We start from the raw sequence: 26,176 nt of genomic DNA on the forward strand, positions 1-26,176 counted from the left end.
TGTCGCTAAAGTTTCGTCGGAACGAATTTACGGAAAATCAATTAACAAACGGAGACGTAACACTATATATATATATATATTGCGAATCGTGGTGCCTGTCCGAGCGTTTGTCTGTCTCCCATTTACTGCAGCTACTTCCTGCACTGTGTTTGAAAAGCTGCTCACGCACGCAAAGCTCAACATTCACTTTTCAAATGACGGGAGAAAAGGCATGAATAATGGTTATGATAAATTTTATTTCACAATCGGGATATTCTGCACTAAATTGTTAGGAATTAATCACACTATCGTTCACATTTCAAAACGTCACGTAATTTAAACAATAAAAATGTAGGTTTACTGTATGATATTGTTGAACGGTTCTTAGCATGACTGAAATGTTCAACAATTACTTTTCTCGGTAGGCGCCATAAGTAGCTCAGAGATTTGGTTATGAGTGAAAACAATTAACCTTTCTAAAGTACATTAAATAATTTAGATTGATAGATTAACTATAAATTTTCACTTGGGATGACAAATTTTGCTTGTTTATGAATAAAACCAAGAATATTGCCACCTAAGTGTGTGTTTGTGTAATATATCCATTCCCAAGTATAGAAGTAGTTACATGGACATACAACAGACAGTACTATTATATTTACATAGAAGTAGTTACATGGAAATACAACTAACAGTACTATTATATTTACATAGAAGTAGTTACATGGACATACAACAAACAGTACTATTATATTTACATAGAAGTAGTTACATGGACATACAACAGACAGTACTATTATATTTTGAACTACTTCTATGTAAATATAATAGTACTGTCTGTTGTATGTCCATGTAACTACTTCTATGTAAATATAATAGTACTGTCTGTTGTATGTTAAATATAATAGTACTGTCTGTTGTATGTCCATTAAACTACTTCTATGTAAATATAATAGTACTGTCTGTTGTATGTCCACATAGAAGTAGTTACATGGACAGTACTGTCATATTTCTATAGATTACAATAAGGCGCTACATGTAAAAAATACAATAATGTTAAAAGTTATTAGAGTTAGATGTAACTCATTTCCTATTCTCGTTGTAACAATGTTGGTCTCAACTGAACAATACTGAACGTACGTAACTATGAAGCCAACAGTGCTTGCTTTATAACACCTGCAACTGTAAACTGTATTGATGCAGATGTGGGCTAAGAGAAATATTTAGTCTACCTTAAAAAAATGAATTATTTACAGATCATCGTGTAAACTTATAGGTTCACAATATTTGATGAATAAGAACGATTATTTCACTACTTGCTTTGAAATAAAAAGACCTTACTAACCTTTCACGTTAAATATTTGTAAGAGTAATAAACGGTTTTATTATTAGTTGAGTTGTTTTGTGCTGTTAAACTGTCGAGCTGAACTAAGTCTCAGATTTATGTTTAAAAAACATACTTTCTACTCGTCATTTGCCCGAGATAACTCGGGTGCTCTCCATGTTTCAAAAAAGTATTGGCCCGGCATGGCTAAGTGGTTAGGGCACTCGACTCGCAATCTGAGGGTCGCGGGTTCGAATCCCCGTACCACCAAACATGCTCGCCCTTTCAGCCGTGGGGGCGTTATAATGTGACGGTCAATTCCACTATTCGTTGATAAAAGAGTAGCCCAAGAGTTGGCGGTGGGTGGTGATGACTATCTGCCTTCCCTCTAGTCTTACACTGCTAAATTAGGGACGGCTAGCGCAGATAGCCCTCGTGTAGCCTTGCGCGAAATTCAAAAACAAAAAAGTATTTGCCCGATTTAATTCGGGCAAATTATTTCTTGTCGTATTGTTTTAGTATTTGCCCGAATTTATTGGCACGTTATGTATTACAATTAGTGCTCGCTAGATGTACTGTTCTCTATCGGATTTATTCTGAATTATGTATAATAAAAACAGCAAAAAAGCATTCCTATTCTTTACTGTAGTTTCATTGCAATAATATATATCACTTATAAATCCAGGTATGTAACCTTTATTTATCGAGTATATTTTGTGCAAAAATATAATAACGGATCACGAAAGAACTCTTGTTTCAATAACATATAAGTACATGCTATGAAAAACGAAATAAAAAATCTGACATTTTTAATTCCAAAAAATAAAAACGTCTGATACAAAAGGTGTTAATATTTAAACAAATTAATGTCATTCGTTGTGGCTAATAAGTCATGCAGAAATAAATAAACACTAAACTGTATTCATAACTGGAGCTAGCTGTTGATTGAAAACTAAATCATGAAAACAGTTCAAGTACTGGTATTATGAACATTCAGAATGTGGATTTAACTATAACCTTAAACATCAAAGTTATCCAAAACATAAATAATCTGTATATTCATTATAAGGACTTCGCTGTAAAAACTGATGCAAAATATTTTATAAACTTTTTCTAGTGTCCAAGAAGAACAAGAAAAACGAACATTAGCTTCGATTGACAACGTTGATGTGGAAACGGTAATGGAAGCCAACATTGATAAAGATTTTTCTGTTGCTCCAACGAGAAAACTTTCCAGAAACCTAAGACCTAACACACTGTCACTCAACAGTGGTACTATTCTATTCGACAATTCGCAGAGAAGACTGGAACGTCTTCTTCCTCCCCATCAAGATGTACCACCGTATCCATCATCCTCTTGTTCTTCCGACAGCACAACTTCATCCTTACCAAAGACAGCCAAGCGCATATTTAGCACTAGTTTTAATGAACTCCCACCTCCTGCTGTCCAGGACAATTCAAGTGACAAAAGACATCCAGGCCTTGCTGAACCATCGCGGGCCTGGTCGTTTTCCGATTTGAGGACCTTTGAAAAAAAAGCGTTTCTGGCCGACATAGATTTTGAGGCTCGTAAGAAACAAAGAAATTTAAACAGTGCTTTTTCCAGACGTAAAAGATTTAAAACAAAGATATTTTCAAGAGAACGAATAGAAGAACTGAAGTTATATTCCATGACAAAAGAAGAAATCATTAATAGATGGAAAACATCCGAACAAGAACTCCGAAATATTTTGAGACAAGCTTTGCAGTATAACAAAGAACTCGAAGAAAAGCTAAAATTCTTGCAAAAGACTTCGAAAACATTAAAAAGATTCAAAAACCCAGAACATTTTCGAATGGAATAGATAATTACATTGGTTTCAAACATATTGTTCTGAAATCTCTGGGTAGCACTATACAAATGACAATGGGAGGAAAACAAAACACAACTCCCCCCATTAACAAAACGGGGTGCAACAACCCCCCTCTTTAACAAGGATGCCTTTAGGTTGTTTAACAGAGGACCAAACTCCTTCCTGTTGGAAGAATTCGCAACTTGTTATCTCTTTACACTAATTTATACACCAAAGTCTAATCTGCTAGAGAACTTATCATAGAAATGTTAATATAGTTGTTAGATATTGAGAGTTTTTAAGAATACCTACTCTGGCTTATTACGGGGTAGCATCACTAGTTATAGAACGTAGACAAAAACAAAACGGGTGAAAACATCGCGATCACCAGTTTAAGAAACGAATAAAAAGGTTGCACTTGGAATGCGTGAATTACAGTTCTTGGAAATTAATATTTATTAGTTGATGTTATAAATCTTTAATAGTCATGATAATTTATTGTTTGAAGAATGACTCTAATGATACTGGTTTCTTTCTATGCATTACAATGCTATTTTTGTCGATAAGTCAGCTGCTCTCCAGACTAATCACTTACTTTCATCTCCATCTAGATTTAGGTGTACTCATAGCCATTGAAATTAGTAAGTATGATAATTATTCTCTGATTAAGTATATGATAGGACTTTTCACCAGCTTAGGACTTGTTTTCTTTTCATTGCGAGTCGTCAACGGTCAACTGAGTAACGTAGAAATATTGTTCGGGTATTAGTATTTTCAGCCTTACTGGCACCTCATGTGCACAAGGGCTAAACTGCCAGATCAGAGACCCCCCCCCCCAGGGATTCAGGTATAGCCGTGTCTAATTTTAAACTACTGACTAGGGAGAGAGTATTTAGTGTAGCAGCACCTGTAGTCACAAGGGTTATGTCCGGATCTTAGAATCGAATATTGGATTTTTCTTTCTTTTAATGCATTCACAACCGAAAGTACTAAGCGTGTTCAGTGATATCGTGCCTCGGACCTTTAATTCACAGGCCCGGCACTTTAAACCAACAGGCCACTCCCGGCCAGTATTGTTCAGAAGGTTCCAGTGTGAGGGACGAAAGTCCGCAGTAAAACAATGAAAACATAAATTGGTGAAACTCGGTTCATTGGTTCGTCATTTGATAATTCACTAGCCCATGTTGTGACTTTTAATCGCCAATAATCCATTTCTCTGTCAGACTTAACAATTGAGAAATTAGAACATATGATTATGCTCAAGAAAATCACCCCGATACTGTCGTGTTTTGTCAAAATTACACACTACTTAAACCTTGTCGATGGGTACATTACTTGTAAAACATGTTCTCAATTTACGTTGCTTTTGTCATCTTATTTCAGTTTAATTAAATAATGATAAAAACAATTTTGTTAATTAGAATTGTTACTAAGAATTATTTTGCCACTATATAAATACAGAATATGTGGCAAGCAAAGATGGAATACTTATATCTCTATATATGTGTTTTTTTATCACTCAGTGAAAGAACGAGATGGCGAATTATGTAACTAACTTAAAAGAACAAGACGGTAAATTATGTAACTAACTTAAAAGAACAAGATGGCGAATATGTAACTAACTTGAAAGAACAAAATGGCGAATTATGTAACTAACTTAAAAGAACAAGACGGTAAATTATGTAACTAACTTAAAAGAACAAGACGGTAAATTATGTAACTAACTTGAAAGAACAAGATGGCGAATATGTAACTAACTTGAAAGAACAAGATGGCGAATTATGTACCTACCTTTTACCTAAAATTCGAGAAAATCAACATGATGGTGTCCCGTCTGTTCTAAACGCGTCTTCATTTGATTAATTTGATGCAATGTTTCCAGATTTCTGTACTTTTTATTGCCCATATTTACCCCAAAACCAGCCCAATTTTGGGGATCCGTGGCTTTCTCCCCTCCCCTCCCGTTACCGCCATAAAGCAACAAAGAATCGCGCCCCAAGTTTGGGGTGGGGATTGCGTTATAAGAGTGGTGCACGAAATTCCGGTATTAAATTAAGAGTAGCGCACGAGTTGGCGGTAGGTAGTGTTGACTAGTTGCCTTCCCTCTGGTCTATCAGTTAAAATTAAGGACGGCTATCGCACATAGACTTCTAGTAGCTTCACGTGAAATTCAAGCAAGAAACATTTCGATACCTTTACTAAACCATTAAGACTGGTATATCATAAACAATTGGATACAGAGGAAAACTGCAAACTAAAATACACTCTACGAATATACCTGTTAAAAATAGCCCAAAATAGCGTCCTCGATAATTCCCACAGCTATCTCTTCTAGTAGCCCAATTCTATGGGATAAAACCGAGGACTTGGCAACGTTAGATCCAATGAAAACATTTTGTATGTATTGAATCAGCCAAGGGATCAGTTATATATATGTGTGTGCTATAAAAAGTGAGTTAAGTTATACTTGTTATTAAGCACAAAGCTATCTGTGTTGTGCCCACAGCGGATAACAAACCACGATTTTTAGCGTTATAAGCCCTCACATTTACCGCTGAACCACTGGGAAGGGGAAGAGGTATTATATAACAGAGCAAACCCTGTAAAGATACAATGGTAAGTTAAAATAATAATAATAAACATGGCACCCTTTTTATATCCATCTTCCTGCTTGTTCCAGTTGCAATAACAATATTATTAGTGTTCATCAATGGTAAGTTAAAATAATAATAATAAACATGGCACCCTTTTTATATCCATCTTCCTGCTTGTTCCAGTTGCAATAACAATATTATTAGTGTTCATGTCGCACTTTTAGACGAAACGTTGTACTCACAAAATAAATATATAATATTTCCACCAACAGCTATTTGAAGAACTATATGTACGTTTACAGTAATTAAATGGATACCTCTTAAAAATAAAATTGTACAGCCGTGTTAGCCTGCACATTTCGGCTTTAGTTTGTGTGGTTTCGCTACTGTATAAAACATGTCTCAAAATAAACAATAAAATAAAACAGGCCAACTGTGCAGTTCTGAAAAATTATTAATATATATACTGTCAAATTGCTAATAATATCCGAGAGTTATATAAATACAATACTTTCATCTTGCGAACATTATATATATACATAGTTAACACGTACATGTCACTCAAATAGTTACATATGTAAGTATATTAACATCTCTGTATTATATTACTTATCTTGGTCTCGAGTACAACGAAATTTCGTTTACTGGAATACTTCGGAAAGAACTGTATTTGTCTTTCAGTTTCTACCTACCATTAGAATCGTACACGTTTTTTAAGAACTATTATAAACATGCAAGCGACAACAAATCATATTAAATTTTAGGTATATAATGATTATAAGGTATTTAATAATGACATTTTAGGCTTTTTTTTAAATATCATTCGTACATTACTCTGAATGTTTTTAATTTATTAATTTCAATGCCTTGTAGCTGGAGTACCAGTCTCCTGGACGGAAATTCTGTAAATTCATAATTAATGAAAGGTCATCTTAGGACATGAAAAGTTGTTTCCCTTATATGTAATTGCAAAAACGCCTATAAAAACTGCAAAACACAAAATGTGAAACCGCAAATTTGCATGTATCTCCGCATAGACCCAACAAACCTTCATGCCAAATTTGGTGAAGATCCATCAATAGGGGGCGAAGTTGTGGTAAAAAACGCAAAAACGGCCATAAAAACTACAAAATGCAAGACTGAGAATTTGTATGTATTTCCCCATGAACCTCCATATCAATTTTGGTAAAGATCTATCCACAACCTGCGAAGTAGTGACAATAGCATACATGGACATACAACAGACAGAACTATTATAATTATATATATATATATATATATAACACATGCGCGCATTAATCCTGTTTCTTGAAATGTAATAATTATCTTTATGGTGTGATTGCTCTTTCTAAGCTGGCGATTTATAATTATACTTGTCATACGATATTAATATTAGGCTTATCACATTTTTTAACACTACATTTTTTTAATCTATCATTATTTTTCAAGAACGGAAAGAGTGTATAATATTTGTAGCATATAAACCATGCAATGTCATTCACCTAGGCCTAATACTAATGTATTATGATAAATATAATTAAAAAAGTATGCTCATTATTAAAGACAACCATAACGTAGTACTGCCAAGAATGTTTCTGTAACTAGTATATGGTTACTTTCTCGCTTGACTAGTTATAAACAACAAAATTAAATATTTGAACGTGAATCTATATCTCATAGCCTAACGCATTGCTTGAATATCTGGCTTTGAGAAATTTCGCTGGCTTGGGTTGAGAATGCAATATCGCGCCATCGGTGCCGATAAATTGTGTATATCATTATTAAATATATAACAAGTAATATATGTTAGATACTTCTTAATCTTATTAGAATTTAAACTCCAGATTTTGTTTAGAAAATTCAACAGATGGCAGCAAACTGTGAACATGAATTTTGATGAATTGTTTTCATTTTCGTAAATGCAAGAATTGGTTTTCACAACAATGCTCGCTACGTTCGGTGTCATAAACATTTAACACCGTAGGAATGAACGTCAGTGACTTGCTGTTATTTGACGATTCTGTTGAAATAAAAATAACATCTCAGCTCACCATGTCGTTTCTTCGTTGGTATCACACGTATCATAATATCTTATTTTTTATTCAAGACCTGACTTAGTCTAAAGCAAGTTTCTAGCATATTATTTGTTGTTAATCGAAAGTGAACGAGATGAGAAATCACGATGCGATAAAAAATATCACAACAAATCTCTGCTTAATACCACTAGATGTCGCTCATTCTAAACTGAATGTATTATATTATTTCATGTTAAAAACAAATATTTCACTTAGCAAGATCTACCACACACGACATAATAGAACGTAACGACTTTCATCTGTATAAGTAAAATGGGTTTTTAAGTTTTATGTACTGTTAACGTTATTATTATTTGGCGCATAATTCTGACCCGTTTGACATCGTGGTTATAAACAGTGGGTTTTTCCACTAGCCTGTAACAATCAATAATTTAAACTTGAAGCTTATACTACACTGTAGAAGTTTCATAAAATTATTAAAACAATCCAGACATAAACCGTTACTTTCAACTTTAAAACTTTATTGACATATAAAATAAAAAATGCTTTTTACAAAACTGAAAATCCTTTGGCATACCTTGGATAGACTGACTAGTCACATTCCAGAGAGAGAGAAGGTATTGAAATTTTCCAGTTAATACATCCACAGAAACAGCAACACTTCGTTCCAAGATGGCGCATTGTAATGACATATCTTAACTATGACAATGTATGTACAAGAGCTTTCATTGCAAACAAAATTACCAGATATAAGAGCTGAAGTAATGGCGTCTTTCGTACGAATAATGTAAATATGCTATGACACTCGTCTTGCGTTTGACCAGTTAGATAAAGAAATAATCAGCTCAAAACTAAATAAAGTTGGCAAGTCTGTGATAAATGTAAGTTAACACTAACATGTATTAACATTGAAAAATGTAATTGGAGAAAGAGTTATTGATTTAATACTTTATTCAACATGGTTTATAAATTTACTCTTATCCTAAGTGTTTATCAAATAACATTATTAAAATAGCTTTTTGATATATTTATATGTAATTCTTCGCCTCATAGCGAGGTAAGCCAACAAGCTTTGTTGCAACTGTTACAAAACTGATATACGATTGTTGTAAACAGGCGTGACAGTAGTAAACCAATATAACAATATTTTAAACCAATATCATTGTTGTAAACCAATGAAACACTAATGTAAACCAGTATCACTGTTATAAATTGATATACCACTGTTGTAACTCTTGGCATTTACGAGACAAAGAAACAGATAATTCATGAAATCAAATATTAGTTACTAAACTGATTTTGGAATAGTCAAAACAGGATGGATGCTATTGGATTTTTTTTTCTTTAAATGTTGGTTTTCTGATACAAAACTATCACTTACGTCACGTAGTGGTGTTTAGGCAACAAAAAATACTAGACTGTGTAGTATAAACAAGATGTTTACATTTCACATACTAGAAAATTGTAAATACACTACACATCAAATGTGGTGAAACGTATATCAAGATTCCTTGATAACGTTCAATGAATATCGATATGAAATCACCATTACGATAATTTGTTGTTACGAAAGACACTGAAGAATAAACACATTTTTTTTACAATTCATAATAGTGAAATAAGCTATGCTTTTACACAAGTAATTTAACAAATATATAAACCCTTCAAATGCGGTTGGCATCATAAAATGCAAGCATTTTGCGCGCAACATTCTGAATGGCTCTCCGCAAAAATTCGCGAATCTTTACGCATGGGGTAGTAAGCAGATTTACACAAGCCGGATACCAGGGATTAAGAATTAGCATTTAAGGCTGCCTACACGATAGAAAATAAAATCTTAAGTGATTTTCCTTCATGCTTGTTCTACTTAAAATTAAAGTAAATTAACTATACTTCTAAGATCATTAATGACAGATAATATACACTCGGAATACTTTTCAAAAATCAATAAGTTATCAGAAAATAAAAAAAAAACATAAATAGCATAAACATTAGAGCTATATAAGTCTAAAAAAACGTATCTCAAAATTCAAGGTCTCAAACGATGATCTCTTTTTTTTTTGCATCAGAAGTATATTAAGTTCCTTCAACCAAAAAAGAATATTCCATTTCAAATGTTTAGTGCTTTATATCATTTTGTAATCTCTTTGTAATAATGCATCCATAAAGCTTAAAACTCACTGAAAGATGGCATCAAATGTTAAAATCTTATAATTGCAGGAAAGCAAAATTGTAAAACCCAAACATTAACATCTTTACAACACAGGTACGTTATTAAAATCTCAGATATGGTATTTTTACTTCAACTATTTACGTGACTTGTAGCTACTGGTTAAAATAAATTCAAAAGCCACGTATAAATCAACATTATACAAAATGGATAATTTGTAATGACTTTATAACATACAGCTTCCAAAACAATGTTTACAGAATGAGCAATAATCTTTTAAATATTCAGTATGCCACAAAATGGATGAGTTCTCTCATTCTGCAGCTGGTAATATTTTTTACGATTATTTTTTCTCAGAGCAAAGTTTTGAAATGGCCCTAAACAAGTAACGAAAATCATCCTAAACAGCAGTTTTGGGTATAGTACATATCTGATGAAGATGCTATCTGACGAGAGCTATATATTAATGGTGGATAACTGTCTAACGAGGGAGAGAGTCATCCATCATTAATATATAACTGTCTAATGAGAGAGAGAGAGTTATCCACCATTAATATATAGCTGTCTAACAAGAGAGTTATCCACCAGTAATATATAGCTAACTAGGGAGAGAGTTGTCCATCATTAATCAACAGTTGTTAGATATGTCTCACGAGTGGAAAGCTGTCTAAATTAATCAACAGTTGTTACACATCTCACGAGGGAAAAGTTGTCCACCATTAATCAACAGTTGTTAGAAATGTCTCATGAGGGGAAAGCTGTCTACAATTAATCAACAGTTGTTAAATGTCTGACGAGAGAGAGAGAGAGAGAGTTATCTACCTTTAATCAACAATTGTTAGATATGTCTCACGAGGGAAAAGCTGTCTACAATTAATCAACAGTTGTTAAATGTCTGACGAGAGAGAGAGTTATCTACCTTTAATCAACAATTGTTAGATATGTCTCACAGGGAAAAGCTGTCTACAATTAATCAACAGTTGTTAAATGTCTGACGAGAGAGAGAGAGTTGTCCACCATTAATCAACAATTGTTAGATATGTCTCATGATGGAAAAGTTGTCTACAATTAATCAACAGTTGTTACACATCTCACGAAGGAAAAGTTGTCCACCTTTAATCAACAGTTGTTAAATGCCGTATGTTTTAATAGCTGTTAATATTTGGTTTCAAATTTATCAGGTATTTCTTTCCAGCAGACCGATAACGTCCTGTGAGAAGAAAATGAAGCATTTTACCCTCCACTATGCACCTAAAAAGGGAGATTATTTTCAAGTTTCTTTTAATTTTTTTATAACCAGTAGTTTTAAAGGGGCAGAATGAAAAGTTAATTTTTGGTATTATGAAGGACCTGGCCTTACTAATTATACTTTTCTTAATACAGGTAAGTGAAGTCTGCTAATATACCTTAGGTGTCACTAAGCTGCATAGCCTGAATCTATGCCTTAAAATTATTTCTGCATTAATAGTAAACTAGCTTCTTCATCAACAGTTGACCTGTTTGTCTGAAGAGTACGTTAATCATTCTTTTAGTACTTACACTGATTTCATATACTGCATGTGATGGTAAAAATATTTCACAATATCAGTTTTAAATCTGTTTAAAGAAACAAGGAGTTTAACTGACAGATTTTATCATGTAACTGTGGGAAATAAATATTCTTTATGTACCATTTGTTACATTAAAGTATTAAACACTTGAAAGAAATTACTTATCACCTGATCACTGTGTTTCTGATTAGTCATGCAGACAAGACTAACCACACACTCCTAAACTATGTCTTATTAGTGAAGGAGACAAGAATAATCACATGCTCCTAACCAAGTCTCTGATTAGTGAAGCAGATAAGACTGACCACACATTCTTAACCCATGCCTCTGATTAGTGAAGAAGGAGACAAGACTGACCACACACACTCCTAACCCATGTCTCTGATTAGTGAAGAAGGAGACAAGACTGACCACACACACTCCTAACCCATGTCTCTGATTAGTGAAGAAGGAGACAAGACTGACCACACACACTTCTAACCCATGTCTCTGATTAGTGAAGAAGACAAGACTGACCACACACACTCCTAACCAAGTCTCTGATTAGTGAAGGAGACAAGACTGATCACACACACTCCTAACCCACATCTCTGATTACTGAAGGAAACAAAACTGATCACACACACTCCTAACCCACATCTCTGATTACTGAAGGAGACAAGACTGATCACACACACTCCTAATCCGTGCCTGCGATTAGTGAAGAAGGAGAAAAGATATCTTCTTCCACAAAATAGAAACAAAAATATCAAGAAAAACAACAGCATGATGTATAATACTTTTATAAAACCATCCTTCAGATCACCTGTTTATGAGAAAAGTAAAGCGTATAAAACTCTACGAGAGGCAATCTGCACAACAAATATTAATATAAAATTAACTGAAATTGAAGGTAAAAGCTGTACATATGGATTTTCTGTGTTACTGACTCAAAGCCAAAATTTTCAGACTTAATTTTAACAGTCTGTGGTGTATTTCAAGAAACGACACCAACACAAGTACGTGTACACTTAATGACACAGCCTTCCACAAAAAATCGGTCATAATACAGCAAACATTCTATTCATTTTCTGAATAAAAAATTTTTTTTAAATACTTTCCCTTTCATAGTAATGACCCTGACATATTTCTTTTTTTTGGTTAACTTTCTTAATGATCTTTTTGCATCTTGTACTAGATATTACTGTCATCATTGTTGTAATACTCGATCACAAGTTCAATTAGATGTCCTGTTACATATCAACAAGATTGAAATTTTACAAGGCACCAATGATTTTTCAAACACATAAATTTCACCAGACAGTCTACTGGTTTCTAAGTTTAAATCATTGTGCCCTGTCCAGTCTGAGGTCATTTATCAGATGTTAGTTCCATAGAAATTTCAAAACCATGTGTACTGTACATCAGCAAATCGATTAAACATTTGACACTTTTCCGTCAATAATCGTGACATTAGGAGGAGTATAACGTGATAGAGAGTCTACAGGTCTCAGGACTGGAGTGCCAGACCTCACTGGATGAAACGTTGGGAAACCTTCTACTGAAGTAGGAAAACATGCTTGCTGAATTGGACCGGCTACAGGAACATTAACAGCTCTTTGAAATGGTACTCCACAACTGGTAGAGGCCAAACCTACAGAAGGTGTAAAAGGACCCAACAATAGGGCTGCTCAAGTTGGTAGACACAGTATTGTTGCTTGGTCCTGCACTGCTGTGGTGACTACCATTACCTGAATGTGCTACACTCAGTGCCTGTGTATGCATTGTTTGCCACGAACACAAGCGGGCATACAGTTCCTTGAAGGAAGGCCTACGACAGGGGTTCTCGTGCCAGCATTCCACCATCATGGCATAGATATGTGGGGGACAATCTTCAGGGCACGGAAGCAGCTTTCTTGAGCGGATCATATCAATCACCTCCTGGTTATTGTACCCATAGTAAGGTTGGAGTCCATAGCTAAATGTTTCCCATAAAACTACTCCAAATGACCACACATCACTTTCTGTTGTGAACTTCCCATACAAGATAGACTCTGGTGGCATCCATCTAACTGGTAACAAAGATTTGGACTGAACTCTGTAATAATCAGAAGAATAGATATCTCGGGACAGACCAAAATCAGATATTTTGACCACAAGTCCATCACCAACTAGGCAGTTTCTAGCTGCTAAGTCACGATGAACATAATGATTTCCAGCTAAGTATTCCATCCCACCTGCAATCTGCCGAGTGATGTGAAGAAAGTCGGACAGTTCTAGTATCTGATACGGTTCATCTTCGCTGATTCTCACATCTGAACGAGGGGAATGCAGGATCAAATACTCATGAAGATCACCCTGAGACATATATTCAAATAACATGCAGAGAGGCTCCTCTTGTGTGCAAGCCCCTAGCAAGCAGACGATATTGGGATGGTGCAAGTCCGACATTAGCTCTGCTTCACGTTGAAAGTCTTGCCGAGTTTTTAATGTGGCATTTTCCTTCAAGGTTTTGATAGCAACAGGTGTGACACTTCCAACTCCATGAATACCTACCAACTCTCCATGATACACCTTTCCAAATGCCCCTTCTCCTAGCTCTTGAAGAAAGCGAATGTTAGAGAGAGGATATTCATGAGCTCTGAACTGTGTTCTGGGTAAAAGAGCATTCATTTCAACCTGTTGATTGGTCCCTTGTTCATTCTGAGGTCTGGTAACTGCCTTTGGAGGTTTGACTGCAGATGGATTTGGCTTACTTCTTCGCTTCATGCACCAGATCCCAAGTAATAATCCAATAAGTACCACTAGGACTATGCTTGGAAGAAGGATATACAGCCAAAGGTAATCAACTAAAAGAAAAATTAATTGCAAAAGATGGTATTAACATCTTATGACTGTAGTAAACATTACACAAATAAAAGCACTCTTTCAAACATACACATATATGATAATTGTTTTTTAATTGTTTAGACTATTTTATAGCTTACTTAGCTGGGAAAAAATAAAAGTAAATCCTTCATGTAGTGACTTCAATTTAAATTAGTTTATTAATAAAATTTAAGCTGAAAGTTGCCTTATGAGCTTTCAGATATGTAAAATTGTATAATTTTAATATTTATAGACCAATATATACAACCAATGTTTATTATTTTTACTCATTATGCATTGGATTGAATAATAATCAGGAAATTATTTTAAATCAATATAACAAATCCAATCCATTTATAACAGGTGAATAATGGACATTAGAACCTAACAAATAAAAAGTTTCCAAGCCCTTTTCACACTATATTTAAGCTTTTTCAAAAAGACATGTATATAAACCCTCCATATTTAATTAACAAAATGTCAGACTCACCACACTTGGGTATGTGACACATCTCTTTCCGAACCTGAGGGTCTGCGATGAAACACCATGGTTGATTTTCCATTCCACCAGGGTTACGACAATAGTTATGTCCACCTATTAACTCTGGATAGTCCGAGGTACGATAAAAGATCTGATGGCTCCAGTGTTGGCATTTGTGACCAGATACTGTGCGGGACAACGTTCCTTGATAATCTTCACCCGTTCCCACATAACATGTGTGTTCTAAGTCAAAAACCAAAGCTCTTAGTTTCTTTATGTTTGACATTATATCTGAAGCACAAGTAAAGAGTATGAAACAGAATCACTTCATCCCATAGCAACAATAAAGTAGGCTTATTGGTTTTACTTTTCTAACAGGGTAGTTGGCCTTTGGAATGCGTTGTCTTCAAATGTGGTAGATACAGTAAATTTAAGGAAGTTTATGGGAAGGCTTGATGAATATTTGAATGATAAGTACTGGTTTAGAGTTTTTAATACTTTAATTTTGTGGATGGGACAATCTAGATAAACAACAGGTCCCTTATTATTTTATCACATTATCACATGTCAAGCCTAGTTTTATTCACTATTGTGTAGTGTTTCTGTAACTCAATTGCAAATATTTCAAAGGGGAAAAAAATTCTAGCCTTTTTCTTAATTTGTAATATTATACAAAATTATTTAGTTACCAGTAAATTCAGAAGAATGATTTTTAATATCATACAAAGTTACTGAGTTACTGGTAAAATCAGGAGAATGATTTTAATATCATACTAAGTTACTGGTAAAGTCAGGAGAATAATTTTAATATCATACTAAGTTACTGGTAAAGTCAGGAGAATGATTTTAATATCATACTAAGTTACTGGTAAAGTCAGGAGAATGATTTTAATATCATACTAAGTTACTGGTAAAGTCAGGAGAATGATTTTAATATCATACTAAGTTACTGGTAAAGTCAGGAGAATGATTTTAATATCATACTAAGTTACTGGTAAAGTCAGGAGAATGATTTTAATATCATACTAAGTTATTGGTAAAGTCAGGAGAATGATTTTAATATCATACTAAGTCACTGGTAAAGTCAGGAGAAGAATTTTAATATCATACTAAGTTACTGGTAAAGTCAGGAGTAGAATTTTAATATCATACTAAGTTACTGGTAAAATCAGGAGAATAATTTCTAAAAGATTGGAAATACAATATAAGGAAAAAACCTGTGTTGTAATGCAATACCTGTTAAATTATATTTCTGACTTTTTAAATAATTTTATAAATGCATTAATTATTTAATTCTGAAACTTAGAATGCTTACCTGGTATTAGAATAACACACTAATTAAAAACTTACCCTCATTTTTTTTAATAGAGTTGGGAACTCCAAGTCTCACACACATTTCACTTTCTTTCGAGCCAAATGGTGGAAGGTCTTCGCATGCTGGCAGAATTTTTTGCTGGCCAATTAGTGGGTGTCGCTTAGCAATAGAGTATTCTAATCGGCATATGCTATTCTCAAGCACCTCACACTCGTCCCGACAAACATGCCGTGGTTTAGGAGTAGATGAATTCTTATCACAAGGTGGAAAAGCATAAAAGCAAAGAGAAGGAATGGCATACTTATGGCACTCTGAGGACACGTCTTGTGAAGAAGCAATCACTGAAAAAGCTGCAGCTAATTTTTCCTCCATAATTCCCTGACTACGAATTGAGCCTACAAAAACTGTCTTGTTGGCAAGGAACTTGGAGCACGTGGCACTACGATACACCTGGCACATTCCTTCACTAAGTTTGCCATCTTCATCCTCAAAATCGGGAAAACTGAAACATGAGTAACCAGAGGATCAAATAAGTTAGAAAAATATGTAATAAAACAGCACTGCACAGATGGATATCATTTCTAGACGTACTGTACATATTCAAAACCATGCATAACTACCAAACTGTTTATATACAAATTAGTTAAAGAACCTGTAAATAAATCTCTAGAAATGTTTTTCATTTGGAAGCATACTTTCTAATAGCATTTTAATACATTGATAAAGGCAGTCTACATAATGTTTATAATGTTATATCATAAGGTTTCAATTAGAATGTCTAAAAGTCATAAACTGTGTAATCTTATCAAAAGTAATAAACTAGGCAAGTTCATTTTAAGTCACAAGTGTAAGCTTATCTAATATCGTAAGCTTTGTAAGCTTATCTAACATCGTAAGCTGTGTAAGCTTATCTAACATCGTAAGATAAACTTGATAAGCTTGTGACTTGAGATACATTTATGCAGCTTGTGACTTTAGATAAGCTTTAACAGCTTGTGACATTAGATAAGCTTACACAGCTTATGATATTAGATAAGCTTACACAGTTTACGATGTTAGATAAGCTTACACAGTTTACGATGTTAGATAAGCATACACAGCTTACGATGTTAGATAAGCTTACACAGCTTACGATGTTAGATAAGCTTACACAGCTTACGATGTTAGATAAGCTTACACAGTTTACGATGTTAGATAAGCATACACAGCTTAAAGCCATAAGCTGTAAAAGCTTATCTAAAGTCACAAGCTGTGAAAGTTTACCTAAAGCCATAAGCTGTTAAAGCTTATCTAAAGTCACAAGCTGCATAAATGTATCTCAAATCACATGCTGCATAAATGTATTCAAGTCATAAGCTGTGTAAGCTTATCTAATATCATAAGCTGTGTAAGCTTATCTAATGTCACAAGCTGCATAAATGTATCTCAAATCACATGCTGCATAAATGTATTTCAAGTCATAAGCTGTAAAAGGTTTTCTAAAGTCACAAGCTGTGACAGCTTTTCTAGTTACATGTGTAAAGTTGTCATGTGTGATTTTATTTACTTCTCACGATTATGAAACACAGTTAAATATATATGATAATCATAATGATAAATCACTCTACAACTAATAATTTATTACTAAAAAAATTAACTTTTAAATATGCTTATATATGTATGAAACTACTCGTTTGCTGGGAAATGTTTGATTTCCTGAAGAGCAAAGGCTACATTGCAGTGAAAGCTACAACACATGTATAAGTTTCACTAAAGGCAGTTTTTTTTTTTAAGATGTTCTAAGCTTGCACATTACATTTATGATTCTTTAAATGAATGATAATAATTTCAGAATGGGGTAGTAGTACGTGATGCAATTAACCTCAAATTACGGCGTGGACTTTATACCATCCACTACCAGTGAACTCCAAATACTCCATCATATTGAGTAACCTGGTTACAAGAGTCACTGTACAAAATTGATCAAAACATTTGAAAGAAATTAGTCATTTCTATGTAAAATATATCAGGGACCCAGCAATAATTAATGTAATTCATTGTAGTTCTAACTGTGTTTTTGTTTATATTTTTTATGTAACTCGTATGTTATTAGAGTACATAAACAGTTTTGAAAAAAGTGTTTAAATATCTAGTAGGGTCCATACCCATCAGTAATTCTAGGGTTAAGTCAGCTGTGCTCTGCAGAACTGCTTATATGTAACGAATACTCACCATACAAAAATTACATTATTTAAATGATGATAAGGAGAAATAAAACAAACTCTGATATTTTTTAAAAAATACATTGTTTCTTAATTCTTATACTTTATTATTAGTTTGTTCATTTGTAGTTAAACACAAAGCTACACAATGGGCTATCTGTGCTGTGCCCACCACAGGTATTAAAACATAGCTTCTAGCATCATAACTCTGCAGACTTACTGCTGTGCCACTGGGGAGACTTTATTATTTATGAATTATATGTTAAATGCTGTTTTCATGATGAAATTTCAAATTTATTTACTGTAAGAAATGAAACAGGAAAACTGTTTATTTTAAATGAAAATTTATATATTTAAAAATATTAATGCTCAATCACCAAATAATCTCATTATTTCTATTCTTAATATCCTGTTGTAATTTTTTTACTTATTTCAGTCAGTCTTTCGGAAAGCACAATTATTTTTCTTCACAACTTATCCCAGTATATCTCAATTTATTTTACCTTATTAAATTTACTTTTGAAAATATCTATATTTAGAATGGCACATTATAAAAAAAAAGAAAATTAATGGCAAATAAAACATCATTGATAACACTCATTTAGCCTTAAATTTGTGTATTTATTTCTAAAAAATAACAATTTTTCGAACAGGTTAGTAAAAATTCAAGTGCCAAAACAGTCTCAGTGAAGGGAAAATTGATGGAGAGAGAGAAAGAAAAAAGAGTGAGACTTGTTGACAACACAAAACCATTACTCTGTTGTTCTTATGTTTACAATTAAATCAAACCCTCGAATAACACCCTGTTGATCTGCGTCTGCTACTACCTATTACACAAATCACAGTCTTACTAATTACACAATTTGGAGAAGGCGGCAGAAATAAGTGCTAAGCCTAAACGGTTAAATAATCGTCGACCACAGTTCCATTACCATTCTTAAAATTGACACTGTGAAATAAAGGAGTCAAGACAGAGAATTAAATTAAATCCTGACAAACCTGTTTAAGATTTCTGATGTTTGGTTTAGTTCAATCTTTGCAGAAGTCACCACAGAGAGGGTCAAAAGAACTAATAGTAATAGTAATAAACCATTCGCCATGATGAAGAAAAGCGAAGGGGCGGATGAGTGGAGAGACAAGTATCTGCATAGCACCGCCATCTGTTTCCCTGCTAAGTGTGCTAGGGAACGACGTTGTTATGACAACGGGTGTCATGAGGGAAACCAACACAACAGTAAATCGGCAACGCATGGAGCCGACTGAGTGCTTATTGTACTGCAAATTTTTAAGTGAACCACATATTTTCGTAAAGATTTCTTTTAAACGAAATAATCAGTTTCAAATATAGTACGACTTTTATTTCGAATGCTTGCGTACAAAAAGTGAAATAATGTGAGAACCAAATAAATTTCTCAATACTGTTAAGACCGTCGTATCTATACTGACTTGCATAATTTAGTCAACTCTGGAAAAACCAAAGATTGATAAACACATCTAAACTCTAAAGTTCTGACTTCGAGGTACCTCTAAAGGCGAAATCACGCAACTTAATTGACGTGTGTCTTTTGTTTAACACCGTTTATTATCATAATAAACATATCTAATTTCTTGGCTTTAGAAATAATGTGGTAACGTACTGAAAGAATAATGTATTTAATTTGATAGAATCGCCTTGTACAGACGAATATTACGAATGTTTCATGAAATATTTAGGAAAGTTGCAAGCATATCTCAACAGAGTACACGTTTCTGTTTCATAAAAACTTGTCCTGACAGAAGTGCTTCTCTTTAAAGCAGCAATGTTTACATGTATCCATTAACATGATGAACGCTGTCCGTTCCATAATCACTTGTTAGTGTTCTGACAGCAGTGTTTACATGTATCCATTAACATGATGAGCGCTGTTCGTTCCACAATTAATTGTTATTGTTCTAACAGCAGAGTTTACATGTATCCATGTACATGATGAGCGCTGTTCGTTCCACAATTAATTGTTATTATTCTAACAGCAGTGTTTACATGTACCCATTAACATGTTGAACGCTGTTCGTTCCACAATCAATTGTTATTGTTCTAACAGCAGTGTTTACATGTATTCATTAACATGGTGAGCGCTGTTCGTTTCACAATCACTTGTTATTTATTGTTCTGACAGTAGTGTTGACATGTAACTATTAGCATGTGGAACGCCGTTCGTTCCACAATCACTTGTTAGTGTTCTGACAGCAGTGTTTACATGTACTATTAACATGTTGAGTGTTGTTCGTTCCATAATCAATTGTTATTGTTCTAACAGCAGTGTTTACATGTGCTATTAACATGTTGAACGCTGTTCGTTCCATAATCAATTGTTATTGTTCTAACAGCAGTGTTCACACGTAACTATTAACATGTCGAACGCTGTTCGTTCCACAACCACTTGTTATTGTTATGAAAACAGTGTTTACGTGTAATACGAAAAAAACAATTTTCTAATGGAAAATAGATATCAAGGAAAGGTAGCATTCTCAGTTTTTGTTAATTCTTGTAAAGTATGGTGTGAAAATTGAAAATATCACTGATGTAAGAATTGATATATATTGCATAGTTTAAGTAACAGTAGTAGTCTTCAATTTATGATAATAGTAATATATTTTGTTGTGTTTTTTATCTGTTCTAGGCTGTACTTCGTATAATTGTTTTACTTTGAAGAGCTTTAAAAATTACTTAGATTTTCTCGAAGTCAGATTTTACTTCGCGGTACTTAGTAAAAATATAAGATGTAGTTAAAATAGATTTACACAGATGGCGACACGTTATAAGAAATCCTTTTTCACGCACTATAATAGTATAAACGGACGAAATTTCTACTATTTTATTTTCACAGGCTTGCGAATTCAAACTTCACAAAAATTGTTTTGGTTTTAATAACGGATTTTTTATAATTCAGCTACGTGGATTTCGAAAATTTTTACGAAATGGGAAGAAGAAAACTCTTACTTAGATCAAATTATTTCGTTTACCACAATGAACATTTTTCAATATCATGTTTGGAACAATCGATAAGATTCTCACGTCGCAATTCGTCTAGAGAAATCTATAGCCAATGGTTGTCAACATTTTAAGCATAACAAAATGTGACCCGATTTCAATGAAAATGATTCACATATGTAAAAGTACATATGCCGTATTGTGAAAAATCTGAACGTGGTGGAGAAAAATGGATATCATTGTTGGATTCAGCGTACAGGAATTCCTGTAGAACATGTAAAAAGTTCAATACAATAAAACCATCGCAGGCCTGTGTAATTAGTTAGTAGCCAACGGAAAAAAAAAAGAATATATACCACGTTTTAAATAAATTAAGAATAAAAGATAGCACTTTAAACTCGCTTAGAATTAATATGGTGTAATAGCTTAAATACTGTTGTAACTTACAAAATCACTTTTTGTTTTTCAGCCTACGTAATTCTTAAACGTGCTTTTTAATTATACAAAGCTTGTTAGAATCAACTATGTAGTTAATTAGGTAGAAATATCGAAACTTGAAACGTGTTTGAGTATTTCTTAAAATAATTTTGTTTGTTTGTTTGTAGCTAAACACAAAATTACACAATGGGCTATCTGTGCTCTGCCCACCACGAGTACAGAAACCTGGTTTATAGCGTCGTAAGTCCGCAAAACATGTCGCTGTGCTACTGGGGTGGAGGCCTTTAGAATAAATCCCCAAACTTGTATTTTTGATACGCTTTCCAAAAACGCTGTTTTTTTTTTCTGACTGCTACCAGAATTATAAGTTTCTTTTTTCCTCAAATTTACATAAAGTAACCCACTACTCGAAGGGACGATTGATATGATTTATTATTTGTAATGAAGAAATCACACTGTTTTAAACCATCGTGAACATAGTAGTTGAATATTTACGTTTTCTAAAGTAACCTAACTAATCCGTTCTGTCACAGTTGAAACGTACAACCCCTCAGTACCTTGATTTAGATAAATTATAGAAACTTGTCAGTTTATACTGATGCTTAATACTGCTGAAATAAACCATACACTACATTGGTTATCATCATATACTGATGCATGAGGAGCCAGAGATAAACAAAAAACAAAACAGTCGAGTTACTTAATAAAAGAAATGTAACCAATAAACTTTCTAACAATACACTTTACCTTACTTGATAGAAACAAACTCAGTTCTTCTGTGTTGTTTTGTAACCATTCTCTTGATTTGTTCTTTTTAAATTAATTTGATTTCTAAGAATACGCACCTAACTCACTTTTCGGCCAATAAACTGTACAACATATTTGTTTTACTCTACCTGTTCCCCCCCCCCCATTAAACACATACATGCATCTGTCACGTTCAAGCCCTAATAGTCATGTAGGTGTCTGTCTTGCTCAATCCACTTGCTCTAATGGTCATGTAGGTGTCTCTCTTGCTCAATCCACTTCCTCTAATAGTCATGTAGGTGTCTGTCTTGCTCAATCCACTTGCTCTAATAGTCATGTAGGTGTCTGTCTTGCTCAATCCACTTCCTCTAATAGTCATGTAGGTGTCTGTCTTGCTCAATCCACCTGCTCTAATGGTCATGTAGGTGTCTGTCTTGCTCAATCCACTTCCTCTAATAGTCATGTAGGTGTCTGTCTTGCTCAATCCACTTGCTCTAATAGTCATGTAGGTGTCTGTCTTGCTCAATCCACTTGCTATAATAGTCATGTAGGTGTCTGTCTTGCTCAATCCACTTGCTCTAATAGTCATGTAGGTGTCTGTTTTGCTCAATCCACTTGCTCTAATAGTCATGTAGGTGTTTGTCTTGTTCAAGCCACGCCCCCTAATAGTCATGTACATGTGACTGTATTTCTATAACTACACCTGTGGTTGTTTGAGGCCAGTGGGGTTTGAACAAATGATCTGGAAACGTTTTTTGTTTTTTTCAATTTGCAAAAATACTTTAACACATCAAGCTAATAGCTCTTAAATAAATAAACACGTAATTATTCAAATTTTCTCTTTGGTATCTTCATTTTGTTGATATAAAACGAGCATAAATGTACACATTGTTGAGGTATCAGACGGTCAAGCAATTAATGAGTCATCTGGAATTACGGACTAACAGCTTTTACAGCATCCTGTGCACAAGTTATAAACATGACAATTAATTTCAAAACACTGCTGATAAAAGTTTAATTTGTCAAATATTACTAGCTATCTGTCTGTCTCTATGCCTAACCTATCGATCCATCTATTCAGAAACCTCTTTCACACGTGTAACCCTGTCACGAGGGATTATGGATGCTTCAACTGTAGCGTGTAATACAAACATTAGTGTTGGCAAACACAGAACCATATGCTTTTGTTCAGTGCCACGTTTCGTTTAGACAGACATCACATTAATTTCCGCTGCAGATCTCTTGCGCATGTGCAGGTCCCGCTCATTTTCTCAAATTACAAATGTAATCGCCCTATGCTTCAACTTGTCACATAGACACACAAACAAACGAAAAATCCTAGGCGATGATTTGTCCGTGGCACAATGATATTACCATGTAACGTTTGATTAAAATAAAATTTATCAATAATTATGTTTTCCTTGAGGTGGTGGTGGGGAGGGGAGGGGAAGAGGTTCTGCAATGAATATGTTTAGAAAGAAAAATTAAAAATCATATTGATCATAAAAAGCCACATCAATTCTAGATATTTCTGTTACGTCTCCTTTCGTTAGTTAATTTTCCGTTAAATTCGTTCCGACGAAACTTTAGCGACACAAGTCGTTTCTTAAATAAAACTGGTTTATTTTTTCCTAGTACAACTTTACGATACACTTAATTTCAACAGTCGCTCTATAACAAACGCTATAACTCACAACGAACGTCTCACGTGGCCAACAATATTCTGTCCGCATACATTCAATTACTCATTACCCCGTCACGTTGTGACCATCTTATATATATATACCAGACTACCCCAATCTAGTAGTCTCCCGACAATTCACGAAGGTTCGAGAAGAACGTGGCGTGATACTAGTCACGTGACCTCGCTGACGCAACATTTCTTTAAAATATTGTTGGTTTCAATTCTCCACGTGGTTTATTGTTTGTTTTTCAAGTTAATCACAAAGCTACACCTTGAGCTATCTGTGCTCTGCCCACCACGTGTATCGAAACCCGGTTTCTAGCGTTGCAAGTCCGCAGACATGCCGCTGTGCTGATGGAGGGGGGCACGTGGTTTATAACGCAACTGTTATAATTTGTTTGCTTTTAAGCACAAAGCTACACAAGGTGCTATCTATGCTGTGCACTCTACAAGTACTGAAACCCGGTTTTTAGCGGTATAAATCCTCGGACTTACCGCTGAGCTACGGGGGGGGGGGTTCGAAACAGCTATTATAGTGTACAAAGTATAATATTTTTTGTTTGTTTTTTTACGACATTGTGTACTTTCAAAACTGCCTCTTTTGATACATAGTGGACAAAACTTAAATGTGTTGAAACTATTATCACGTGAGAAGACAACGTCAAACTAAAAATGTCACGTGGCTTGGTTTGTTTGAAGTTTCGCGAATAGCCTACCCAAGAGCTATTTGCGCTAGCCGTCCCTAATTTAGCAGTAATAGACTAGAAGGAATATAGCTAGTCGACACCATCCACCTCTTGGGCTAGTCTTTTAACAATGAGTAATGGGATTGACCGTCACATTATGACACCCCCACAGCTGAAAGGGCAAGAATGATCGGTGACAGGGATTCGAACCCGCAAATGTAGAGTCGAGCGCCCTAACCAACAAGGCCATGCCAAGCCTCAAGAGGTCATGTGAATGTGTCGAAATTAGTACACGTCGTTCGAATAGATGTGTTTTGTTTAAAAACTTTCTTTTCTCTTACAAATAAGTAACTTAGTCCCAACATTACGATAATAACTCGTAGTACAAGAAAACGTCTTGTAAGGTACGAGAGCGATTAAATAAAACGCATTACACACTTTTCAGCTCTTTGATTTTATAGACGATTCTGAAGACTCAAAAGAATCCCCGATATTTTTAAATATTAATATACATTGTTTTCTCTTCTTAATTCAATTTATTTTACTTATATACTGTTAACCGTAAAGTACTATAAGACTTTCAACTACGTTGTCCAACAACAACAAAAGTTTTGACACGACTTATAAAAACCCAAATGAAATGCTTAAGCCTTTTTTGATTAAACGGGTTTTTACCTTACTTTCTCGTTTCCTCGGCTTAAAACCAGTAAATAAACAGAACTTTCCAACGACGACCGGCTCTGTTTACACAAGAAAGAATGGGCTTTGATGAGACGAACTCTGCGAACGAGGATAGTAACAAAACTAGCAGAAAGTTGTTCTTGATACGTCAATATATATATATATATACATTTCTAGTGTGAAAGTAGTAATCGGGCGTGCTGTGAATTGAAAGAAAAATACTGCCCCGCAATAAGTGTTGCACAGTTCTGTATTAATACGGATGAGAAAGCTGATGGTACGAATTTACTTTTGAAGATACTTCAGAACCCCCTACAGCGATGTTTTAATCCTAACAGTAATGAGCCACATGGCTCAGAGAAGACAGCTCATCGCATTACCGACTTTACAGATTAAACTCTGTAATCTGAAATCAACGAAGTGTGCGAAAAAAAAACTTACACACAAATCAAAAATGATAAACAACTAGATACCAACAGCGATGTTCGTCAACATCGCTGTTGGTATCTAGTTGTTTATCATTCTTGTGGCTACGTCTGGCCACAAGAATGATAAACAACTAGGTACCAACAGCGATGTTCGTCTAGCCACAAGAATGATAAACAACTAGATACCAACTAGGTACCAACAGTGATGTTCG

The 26,176-nt window shown here is 34.3% G+C and overlaps 2 protein-coding genes across 6 annotated transcripts in view; one reads left to right on the forward strand and one right to left on the reverse strand.

Moving 5' to 3' along the window:
* Positions 1-6,298, forward strand: part of LOC111087670 — a 9,410-nt gene extending 3,112 nt beyond the window's left edge. Inside the window, exon 3 of the mRNA XM_022395100.1 lies at positions 2,421-6,298. Within this exon, the coding sequence (XP_022250808.1) occupies positions 2,485-3,147 (663 nt within the window). The 5' untranslated portion in view covers positions 2,421-2,484 and the 3' untranslated portion in view covers positions 3,148-6,298. The remainder of the gene's footprint in view (positions 1-2,420) is intronic.
* Positions 6,299-10,402: 4,104 nt separating this feature from the next.
* Positions 10,403-26,176, reverse strand: part of LOC106467008 (inactive tyrosine-protein kinase transmembrane receptor ROR1-like) — a 68,337-nt gene continuing 52,563 nt past the window's right edge. For all 5 annotated transcript variants that reach the window (XM_022395096.1, XM_022395095.1, XM_022395098.1 and 2 more), the window contains 3 exons: positions 16,164-16,630; positions 14,823-15,056; positions 10,403-14,313 (listed from right to left, as the gene is read on the reverse strand). In XM_022395096.1, coding sequence (XP_022250804.1) covers positions 13,073-14,313; positions 14,823-15,056; positions 16,164-16,630 — 1,942 coding nt within the window. In that variant the 3' untranslated portion in view covers positions 10,403-13,072. The remainder of the gene's footprint in view (positions 14,314-14,822; positions 15,057-16,163; positions 16,631-26,176) is intronic.

Source organism: Limulus polyphemus, unplaced genomic scaffold (genome assembly GCF_000517525.1).
Source record: "Limulus polyphemus unplaced genomic scaffold, Limulus_polyphemus-2.1.2 Scaffold2459, whole genome shotgun sequence".
In the NCBI taxonomy this organism is placed as follows: domain Eukaryota; kingdom Metazoa; phylum Arthropoda; class Merostomata; order Xiphosura; family Limulidae; genus Limulus; species Limulus polyphemus.